The 11018-nt window shown below is 54.7% G+C and overlaps 1 protein-coding gene across 1 annotated transcript in view; it reads right to left on the minus strand.

The window, feature by feature from the left end:
* MASP2 (mannan-binding lectin serine peptidase 2) overlaps nucleotides 1-10536 on the minus strand; it is a 22842-nt gene extending 12306 nt beyond the window's left edge. Inside the window, exons 1-8 of the mRNA XM_011935803.1 lie at nucleotides 10506-10536; nucleotides 10194-10422; nucleotides 9859-10036; nucleotides 8718-8849; nucleotides 6632-6828; nucleotides 6168-6315; nucleotides 861-979; nucleotides 536-548 (exon numbers count right to left, since the gene is read on the minus strand). Of these exons, the coding sequence (XP_011791193.1) occupies nucleotides 536-548; nucleotides 861-979; nucleotides 6168-6315; nucleotides 6632-6828; nucleotides 8718-8849; nucleotides 9859-10036; nucleotides 10194-10422; nucleotides 10506-10510 (1021 nt within the window). The 5' untranslated portion in view covers nucleotides 10511-10536. The remainder of the gene's footprint in view (nucleotides 1-535; nucleotides 549-860; nucleotides 980-6167; nucleotides 6316-6631; nucleotides 6829-8717; nucleotides 8850-9858; nucleotides 10037-10193; nucleotides 10423-10505) is intronic.
* Nucleotides 10537-11018: the final 482 nt, after the last annotated feature.

Below are 11018 nucleotides of genomic sequence, written 5' to 3' on the forward strand. Positions count from 1 at the left end.
CATGTTGGCCAGGATGGTCTCGATCTCCTGACCTCGTGATCTGCCGGCCTCGGCCTCCCAAAGTGCTGGGATTACAGGTGTGAGCCACCACGCCCGGCCTAATTTTTATATTTTTAGTAGAGATGGGGTTTCACCACGTTGGCCAGACTGGTCTCGAACTCCTGGCCTCAAGTGATCTGCCTGCCTTGGCCTCCCAAAGTGCTGGGAATACAGGTGTGAGCCCCTGTGCCTGGCCAAATTGCCTATTTTCATCACCAGCTTTCCAAAGTAGCTTTAAAACAAAGGGCTCGCTTACGTAAATTTAAAGTTATGTTTAAAGAAAAAAGAAAGAGGCCAGGTGCAGTGGCTCACGCCTGTAATCCCAGCACTTTGGGAGGCCGAGACGGGCGCATCACGAGGTCAGGAGATCGAGACCATCCTGGTTAACACGGTGAAAGCCTGTGTCTACTAAAAATACAAAAAATTAGCCAGGCGTGGCGGCGGGCACCTGTAATTCCAGCTACTCGGGAGGCTGAGGCAAGAGAATGGCGTAAACCCGGGAGGTGGCGCTTGCAGTGAGCCGAGATCGCGCTACTGCACTCCAGCCTGGGTGACAGAGCGAGATTCCGTCTCAAAAAAAAAAAAAGAAAAGAAAAGAAAAAGAAAGAAAGGGCAGAATTCCCAGAATCAAATTTTCCATAGCCATCTTTTTTGTCCTCTGCAAACTCATTTCTTGGCTTTTTATCATTTAAAGATAGACAGAAGAAATCATGCTGACACGATTTTCCCACTTTCCTTTCACATATCTGCAGATAGAAATATGTTCACATTTCAAAGCGATCGTGATTGATGGTGGTGTACTTAGTCTTGTTTTAACTCACTTGCAGAAGCTCATAGCCAGTCTCGCAAAAGATGGAGAAGCTGTCTTTCAGGATGTATTTGGCTTGCACAGGTGAAACGTGGCCATTAGGTGGCGCCATCGGATAAGGGCAAGGCTGCGCTGCGCAGAGGAAACCAGGTTTATTGGTTTTGATGAGGTCTATAGCTGCCAAGTCCGAATCGAGCCATCTGAAGTTCTTAGTTTATAAAGGAAATACTTAACATGTAAAGAGAGCTTGCCATTCGTGGGGTAGGGTTCTTAAGATTTAACACCAACGGCAAGATTAAACTCTCAGGTGCTTTTGCAAATTAAGGTTTCTTGTTTTCCCTGGGACTGAGCCAAAGGTATGTGAGAAAGCCGGGTATGTGGGAAGATGGGGCAGTCCCCATAAATAGAATGTCTGCTCTATGCCAGGAACTTCAGAGCCACGCTGGAAACCGAGACAGAGTGTAACTTTGAGGAAGAGAGCTCGGGGGAGGCTTTGGGACCTGCATGGGACTGGAGCTGGGTTTAAATTGTAACTCTCCATTTCCCAGTGGTTATGTGTAACCTCTCGGAACCTCAGTTTCTTCATCTGCAAGATGGGGAGCAGGTGATGTGATAATAGTTGCTCCAGGGCTGTTGTGAAGATCAAATACAAAGCACCTAGGCTAGTGCTTGGTGGAGCTGTAATTCACCCTCACAGCCGCCCCTCATGAGCACCTATCCACAGTGCTCAACCCACCAGGACACTGCATTCCACTCTGGCCCCCAAACCCTGGCCTTCACTCACCCCAAGGCTTCAGTGCTCCCCAGCTGCCCCTTAAAACCCACCGGTCAGTTTCTGAGTACTCTCCTCCCTCCGGCACCTGCTAGGGCCCAGTGGTCTCTGCCAAGCTGCTGGAGCAGCTGGGTGCACCTGACCCAGCCTGTGGCCTGGGGCAGCTCTCAGTCCCATGCAGGTCCCAAAGTCTCCCCTTGAGGAATCAATCTCCAGGGATAGCCTTGGTGGACCTGTGGGAGCCCAGGGCTTCTAGCACTTGAGTGTCTGTCATGAGGAAGAAGTGGTGGCAGTTCTGGCAGGGCCTCAGAGGGCAGAGCCAGGGCCAGTAGGGGTGGTCCTGAGAGGTAGAGTGTGTAGATCTGGCTGCATACTCCTCAAGTTGTGGCTCTAGTGCAACCCTCCATGGTCAGAACTCCTTTTTCCCCTGCCCCAACTCATACCCACCCCTCACCTTCTACAGCTCCACACCTTGAAGACTGAAGCCTCTGGGGGGCTTTTGCGCATGCTTTTCTGCCACCTAGAACTCTGTCCAATACCAACTTATCCTTTAAATTCAATCTTGGCATTTCCTATTCCAGGATCGCTTCCTAGCTCCTAGCCCCTGTCTGGTGAGGTCCTCCTTTGGACTCTCACATTGTCCAGTGCTTGGCTCTAGGCTGTGCTTGCCACAGGGTTCTGGTTATGTTTCTGTGACTGTTCCCTCACTGGACTGAGCAGAGGCTGCTGGAACTGTGGCTTCCATGTTACATATCCCTGGTACACATCCACAGGATGGAATGATGGTGGATGGAAGGATGGTGGATGGATGGATGGACAGATGGATGAACAGATTGGTGGATAGAAGGATTGGTAGGCAGAAGGATGGGTGGATGGATAGATGGCTGGCTGGATAGAAAGATAAGTAAGGTAGAAGAATTGATGAATGGACAGATGAATGACTGGAAGGATGGATGAAAGCATGAATGGATGGATGAGTGGGATTGGTAGGTAGAAAGATGGGTGGATGGATAGATGAATGACTGGCTGGATGAATGGATGGATGGATGCATGGATGGATATATGGGTGGGTGGGTGGATGGATGGAAGTATGAATGGATGCATGGATGGATAGATGAATAGGATTGGTAAGTAGAAGGATGGGTGGGTGGATAGATGGATAGCTGGAAGGATGGATGGATGGATGGATAGATAGAAAGATGTGTGGGTAGAAGGATGGGTGGATGGTTGGATGAATAGAAGAATGGATAGATAGAAGGATGGGTGGATGGAAGGATGGGTGGGTGGGTGGGTAGGTAGATGGATAGAAGGATGGATGGATGGTTAGATGGATAGGATGGGTGGGTAGGTGAATGGCTGGAAGAATGGGTGGATGAGTAAATGGATGGGTGGGTGGATGGATGGATGGATGGATGGATGGATAGGATTGGTAGGCAGAAGAATGGGTGGGTGGATAGATGGACAGCTGTAAGGATGGATGGATGGATGGATACATAGAAGGATGTGTAGGTGGAAGGATGGGTGGATGGTTGGATGAATAGAGGAATGGATGGCTAGAAGGATGGGTGGATGGAAGGATGAGTGGGTGGGTGGATAGATGTATAGAAGGATGGATTGATGGGCCTGGGCTCGGTGGTTCACGTCTGTAATCCCAGCACTTTGGGGGGCCAAGGCAGGCAGATCATGAGGTCAAGAGATCAAGACCATCCTGGCCAACATGGTGAAACCCTGCCTCTACTAAAAATACAAAAATTATCTAGGCACGGTGGCGCATGCCTGTAATCCCAGCTACTCTGGAGGCTGAGGCAGGAGAATCACTTGTATCCAGGAGGCAGAGGTTGCAGTGAGCTGAGATTGTGCCACTGCACTCCAGCCTGGCAACAGAGAGAGACTCTGTCAAAAAAAAAAAAAGAAGAAGGATGGATGGATAGGATGGGTGGGTGAATGGCTGGAAGAATGGGTAGATGGATGAATGGATGGGTGGGTGGATGGATGGATAGAATTGGTAGGGAGAATAATGAGTGGGTGGATAGATGGACAGCTGGAAGGATGGATGAGTGGATGGGTGGATGGATGGATGGATGTGTAGATGAATAGAAGAATGGGTGGATAGAAGAATGAGTGGGTGAGTGGATAAAGGATGGAAGGATAGAAAGATGGGTAGGTAGAATGAGTGGACGGATGGCTGGGAGAATGGGTGGGTGGGTGGGTGGATGGATGGATGGATGGATGGATGGATGGATGGATGGATGGATGGATGGGTGGGTGGGTGGATGGATGGATGGATGAATGGATGGATGGATAGAAGGATGTACAGGTAGAAGGATGGGTGGATGGGTAGATGAATATAAGGATGGGTGGGTGGAAGGATGGGTGGGTAGATGGATGGGTGGGTAGATGGATGGATAGAAGGAAGGAAGGAAGGATGCATGAATGGATGGATGGATATGTTGGTAGAAGGAAGGGTAGATGGGTAGATGAATAGGATGGGTGGATAGAAGGATGGGTGGGTAGAAGGATGGATGGGTGAGTAGATGGATAGAAGGATGGATGGATGGATGGATAAATGGAAGGATGGGTAGGTAGAAGGATGACAGATGGATAGATAGATGTCTGGGAAAATTGTCAGATGGATGAATGGATGGATGAGTGGATGGACAGAGGGATGGATGGATGGGATTGGTAGGTAGAAGGATGGGTGGGTGGAGAGATGGACAGCTGGAAGGATGGATGGGTGGATAGATAGAAGGATGTGTAGATAGATGAATGGGTGGATGGATGGATGAATAGAAGGATGAATGGAGAGAAGAATAAGTGGGTGGGTGGACAGACGGATGGTGGATGGATGGATGGATAGATGGATGGATGGAATGATGGGTAGGTAGAAGGATGAGTGGATGGATAGATGGCTGGAAGTATGGGTGGGTGGGTTGGTGGATGGATGGATGGATGGATGGATGGATGGATGGATGGATGGATAGAAGAATGGGTGGATGGATAGACAGATGGCTGGAAGGATGGATTAATGGGTGGATGGATGGATGGGTAGGATTGGTAGTAGAAGGATGGGTGGGTGGATAAATGGATAACTGGAAGGAATGGATGGATGGATGGATGCATGGATACATAGATGGATGATGGATGGATGGATGATGGATGGATAGATGAATGGATGGATGGATAGATAGGTGGGTGGATGGGTAGATAAATAGAAGGATGGGTGGATAGAGGATGAGTGGGTGGAAGAATGGGTGGGTGGGTGGGTGGATGGATGGAAGAATGGATGGATGGATGGATGGATGGATGAATGGATGGATGGATAGAAGGATGTGTAGGTAGAAGGATGGGTGGATGGGTAGATGAATAGAAGGACGGGTTGACAGAAGGATAGGTGGGTGGAAGGATGGGTGGATGGGTGGATGACAGAAGGATGGATGGATGGATGGATGGATATAAGGATGAGTGGATGGATAGATGGATAGGTGGAAGAATTGGTGGATAGATGAATGGATGGATGGGTACATGGATGGATAAGTAGGTAGAACAATGGGTGGATGGATAGATGGATGGATGGAAGGATGAGTGGAAGGGTGGATGGATAAGAGTGGTAGGTAAAGGCTGGGCACGGTGGCTCAAGCCTGTAATCCCAGCACTTTGGGAGGCCGAGGCGGGCAGATCACAAGGTCAGGAGATCGAGATCATCCTGGCTAACACAGTGAAACCCCGTCTTTACTAAAAAATACAAAAAACTAGCCGGGCGAGGTGGTGGGCGCCTGTAGTCCCAGCTACTCCGGAGGCTGAGGCAGGAGAATGGCATGAACCCGGGAGGCGGAGCTTGCAGTGAGCTGAGATCCAGCCACTGCACTCCAGCTTGGGCGACAGAGCGAGACTCCGCCTCAAAAAAAAAAAAAAAAAAAAAGAAGGATGTGTAAAAGGATGGGTGGATAGAAGGATGAGTGGGTAGTAGGATGGGTGGATGGTGGATGAATAGAAGAATAGGTAGGTAAAAGAAGGATAGGTGGGTAGAAGGACAGGTGGATGAATAGATGGATAGCTGGAAGGATGAATGGATTGATGACAGAAGAATGGATAGGTATGAGTGAATGGACAGATGGATGGATGAATGGATGAATGGATGAAGGATGTGTAGGTAGAAGGATGGCTGAATAGAAGGATGGATGGATAGGATGGGTAGGTAGAAGAATGGGTGGATGGTTGTGTGGACAAAAGGATGGATGGGTGGTGTGGATTGATGGATGGTTGGAAGGATGAGTGGACAGAAGGATGGGTGGGTAAACGGATGAGTGGATGGATGAATGGGTGGTTGGAAGGATGAGTGGTGGAAGGATGGATGGGTGGCTGGCTGGAGGGAGGGACAACCAATGCTTCCCCTTAGAGGACTGCTGCCTCATACCTCAGACACCACTAAACCTGGTGTCCCTTCCTAGTCCTGGCCCAGAAGGAGCCCCACACTCTACAGCTCCTTGACACTCCAGGAGAGAGGGCAGCTCTGTGCTTTCAGCCAGGATCTGAGACCCACTTGCTCACCTGTGCTCGTGTAGTGGATCTTCCAGCCTGTATGGTCTCCTGACTCATCTGTGACAAAGGTGATGGTCACCGTGTTGCTTTTTGTTTCAATCCTGCGGGGCAATGTCTTCCCACAGAATGGGCCATGTTCTTCACTGTTTGTTTGAATCTGAGAAAGAAGCTCATGAAAGCAGGGGAGCGGCTGCCCGGGTCTGGCCTGGGCCAGAGGGAAGCAGCCCACCTCCTCAGCAGTTCAGGGAGAGCCAGTGAAGCCACCCCAGGCCACAAATCGGGGTGCCCCTCCCCGCTCTCCCTCCCACGCTTGTACTCAGAAGGCCCCAGCTTTGGACCCCCGTAGCACCTGGAGAGGTGGGGGGTCGCTGAAGGTGACGGGAACATGGTGGGGGCCGTGCTGCAGGAAGTAGGGGGTGCAGCTGGGCTGAGGGGGAGGATCTGGGACAAGATGATGGCCCCAGGAGCCAGACCTTGAGAAAGTCGTAGGGACACAGGGTTTCGGGGTGCGTCTCCACATCGAAGGACTCCACAAAGTCCAGAATGACGCTGAACCCCTCCTCCAGGCGGATGCTGTAAGTGCAACTGGAGAGTTTGGGGTACGGCTGTGGGTATTCAGGGCTGCTGAGCTCCCCAGACCGCTGGGTGAAGACCTGGCTGGAGCACAGGGCTGGAAGGAGGGAAGGCGGGGGAGTGACTTGGTGTGCCCTCCATCAGCCCTCGCACCAACAGCAGGGTGGGTGCCTTGGGGAGCAGGAAACTGGGACAGGGATGTGGCTGGGACATCTGCATCCCTGGGTTGGGCTGGGCCCTGCAGACGGCCAGCCCCTGAGGCTTAGCCAGAAACCAAACGACCCACCCGATGGCTGAGGGGCCACTTAGAGAAGGGGTTTCTCCTGCTTTGAGGCTTTAGCCTCATGGAGTGCATGGGCCCCTCACTCACACCCCCGGAGACTGTGGTGGTGTCCTGGGCCAGAGTTACAACCCCAGGGTGGGGGCTAGAGCACTGAGTTCCACCAGGCTCTGCCGGGGCGCAGGGCAGGGGTGGATGGACACACAAGAAGGAGGAAGAAGGGACACTCTCCTTGGTCCCTGGGAATTCGGGAAAAGAGAGGGGCATCTCCTCGAGCCTAAGGGCCCCTTTGGCTCTCCCCCAAATTCCCCTACAGCCACCCCAGCGATTCCAAAGTTTATTCATCAGGGGTCTCCTACCCGAACCCAGCCAAGACCAGCCAGCCCCCTGGGTTCCTGGGGGAACCGTCCGGAAGAAGGGTCTCTCATCACCCCCTTCCGCCAGGTCTGGCCCCTGCCCTGGGGGCAGCTCCTGGAAGTTCAAGACAACAGTGATGATGACTGAGTTTGGCGCGCTCCTTCCTCGCTGGAACAGCTGATGCTGCTGCCACAGGCAGGGCATCGGGCTGGGCTCCACCCCTCAAGGAAGGCTTGGTCCCCATCCCATACCACCACCCCACCCCCAGCTGCAGTGGGGGGCATTCGAGTTGTGAGGCCTTTAGGAAGTGGGGAGCCCCAACATTACCTGCCTTCTTCCACATGGAAGTGTCCTATGGGGCAGTGGGAATCACCCCTGGATTTGGGGGGACCAGATTGCTCCCCCCATGAATACTTCCCAGGGTGTCTCCTCTGTGGGTCAGGCTCCTCCAGGCCAGACCCAGGGGTGGTTCATGATTACTCTGGGCTCTGGGGGACCTGGACGCGAGCGGGGCCCTGCCACTCTCTGGGTCTCAGTGTCTCATCTTCAAAACCAGGGGTGAGAGTAAGCCCTTTTGGCCAAGGAGCCTGTGGCCCCATGGAGGAGGCTCCCACAGACCTGGGGTTCATGAGGCTGTGAGGAGGGATGGCAGAGAGGAGCGCACCCCACCACCTCCAGACCCTCCCACCCCAGAGACACGCAGCAGCAGGTGGGGTGGAGCCAGGTTTATTATTGGGTCTGTGGGGGGTGAATGAGAGTTGGGGCACAGCCATCTCAGCCCGACCCGGAGCTGAGGCCAGCAGGCTGGCTCTGGCTTCTGACCTGCTGGGCAGACCGGAGCTCCAGGGGAGGCTAGAGGCTCTGCTCTGGAAGAGAGATCAGAGAGACAAGGAGAGACACCGAGAGGGAGAAACCAAGGGTGGACAGGCAGTGTCAGTGCCAGCAGGTGGGGCTGCCCATGCCCCGGAGCACTGGCCGGTGTCACGGTGGAGGGATGGGGTCCCAAGGAACCAGGGCTAGATCCCCCCGACTCTCCCACCCCAGGAGCTGGCAACGGCTGCCCCAGCGGGAAGTGGCTACATGAGGGGTTCCCAGAACCCAGGTGGGGCCAGGTACACGGCGAGGTGTTAGAATTAGCCTCAGTTGGTGGGGGAGGGTGGCAGTGGGAATGAGCCTGGCTGCTGGGAGGGGAAGCAGGGCTGAGAAGCAGAGCTGCAGGCGGGAGGGCCTAGAAGCACCCAGTGTCCAGGGCCCGGGCCCTCTGCACCCCTGGGCAAAGCAGCAATGGCCCTGAGGAGCCCCATGTATGCCAGGACAGGGTGCGCTGGGGCCCAGGCAGCCTCCCTCACCTGAGCAGGTGCGCTTGTTACGGTGCAGGACGTAGCCTACACGGCAGGAGCAGTAGAAACCACCCAGGTGGTTGTGGCAGTGGTGGTCGCAGGCGGGCGCCTCTCCCGGGGCCACCTGGCACTCGTCAATGTCTGGGGGGGGAAAGGCAGGGCCAGGCAGTCCGTCAGGAGGGAGAGGCGGGATCCAGCCTGGCCTCCTCCCAGGAGACCCGTGACCTCAGAGTGGACCTCAGAGGAGGCCTCATCCTGTCTCGGGTGGGGAACTGGTGCCGGGCCAATCACCTACAGGCCTAGGGTCGCTGCAAGCTCCCGGCAGCACTGGGAGAAAGATGCAAACATCACCTCTGTTAAACCAGAGGGAGTTTCAGTGTCCGGCCCAAGGCCCCCCAGCTAATGACGGAGTCAATCAAACCCAGGGGGCGGGGCTACAGCGCCAAACCCTTGCAGCCCCTTCCTAAGGAGCAGAGAAATTGAGCCACTTGCCTGAGGTCACACAGTTGGTCTCTGCAGGGACTGAGATCTGAAATCAAACATCCTGGCAGCGCTCCCGCTGGCAGGGCCCCACTTTGTCAGCCGTAAATGGGGTCCTCAGCCCCTGCATCATTTTCGTTTTTTGTTTTTTGAGACGGAGTCTCGCTCTGTCGCCCAGGCTGGAGTGCAGTGGCATGATCTCAGTTCACCGCAGCCTCCGCCTCGCGGGTTCAAACAATTCTCCTGCCTCAGCCTCCCTAGTAGCTGGCATGCCACCATGCCCAGCTAATTTTTGTAGTTTTAGTGGAGATGGAGTTTCACCGTGTTGCCCTGGCTGGTCTTGAACTCCTGACCTCAAGTGATCAGCCAGCCTCGGCCTCTTAAAGTGCTTTAATTACAGGCTGAGCCCCCGCACCCGGCCAGTCCCTGTGTCACTTGAGGCGATGCTGTCCTCAGGTCCCTGGCTCAGAGTTGGCGCTCAGCCCATGTGAATGGAGGTCATGGTCATGGCTGTTTTGGTCTTTGCATTGCAGATGGTGTCAGGCCAGAGGCCCCTCCCCTGCCCTGGGGGAGGTGGGGAAACTGAAGGCAGGGCTGCCTGGCCTAAGACAGAGTTACCCCCACAGTCAGCTGCACAGACTGAGATGTCGCAGGTCCCCCCTTGGCTCACCCTCGGCTGCGTAGAAGGCCTGGAACCCTGTGAACGGCTGCTCGTTGGAGTAGTCGGAGTGGAAGGTAATGTCCAGGCTGGAGCCCGGCGAGTAGAAGGTGTCGTTGCCAGGGGCCCGCTCCGTGTCTGTGCTCTCATGCCCACACAGTGTGGCCAGCACCTTGGCCCCCGAGCTCAGCTGTGGGGTCAGGTGTCACAGGGAGGGAAGGCAAGACCCAGGCCTGATCTCCCTCCTGGCCAAGCCTGGCCCCTGCTCCCAGGTCTCCCTGAACCCTGGCTACTCCTTGGGGACCCCCTGATCCTGAGAGACCCCAGCCCTCCCGTCCTGACGGCACCTTGACGAAGTCGTACTCGCAGAGGTGGGAGAGCTCCAGGTCAAAGTGGGTGAAGTAGAGGCGCAGGCGGTAACCAGGGGGTGCGGTCAGGGTCCAGCGCCGCTCCTGGTCATTGGCGTACTCCCCTGGAAAGCCAGGGGATGCCAGGCGCCCAAACACAGGTTCAGGCCACTTCGGGCCTGAGGGGGTGGCCACCGAGCTACACAGCAGGCCCAGGAGGGTCAGCAGCCTGCAGGCAGGGCAGGGGTGGTGAGGGCCCAGGCCTGTGCTCCCGCCCCACACCCTGCAGGGAGTCTGTGGGCGCCCACCTACCTCATGGTGTACCCGTCCAGCTGGCCTGGCCTGGTCTGCAGCCCTACACTGGTCTCACCTTTGATCTGTTTGTCCAGTGACCTGCCCCTGCCCCCAGCCTCCCTGACTCTGGGATTCTGGGAATCAACTCCATGACTCCAGCCTGCTCAGAGTTCCAGGCAGGGAGGACAGGCTGCTCCGGGAGCCAGGAGTTGGACCTAGGCAACAAGAGCCTGGAAACAAATCCTGGCTCTGCCCTCTCCCCTCTTTTTTTTTTTTTTGGATCCTGTTCTGTTGCCCAGGCTTGAGTGCAGTGCTGCAATCATAGCTCACTGAAGCCTCTACTTCCTGGGTTCAAGCAATCCTCCCACCTCGGCCTCCCAAGTAGCTGGGACTGCAGGTATGCAACGCCATGCCTGGCTCATTTTACTCCTTCCAGGAATGTGTCTAAGTTTCTGCTGGGGTGAGGGGATGGGGAATGGGGATTGGCGTGGTGGTAGTGGTGGTGTTTTCTTTCTTTTTTTTTTTTTTTTT

The sequence above is a fragment of the Colobus angolensis genome, unplaced genomic scaffold, assembly GCF_000951035.1.
Source record: "Colobus angolensis palliatus isolate OR3802 unplaced genomic scaffold, Cang.pa_1.0 Scaffold149, whole genome shotgun sequence".
Taxonomy (NCBI): Eukaryota; Metazoa; Chordata; class Mammalia; order Primates; family Cercopithecidae; genus Colobus; species Colobus angolensis.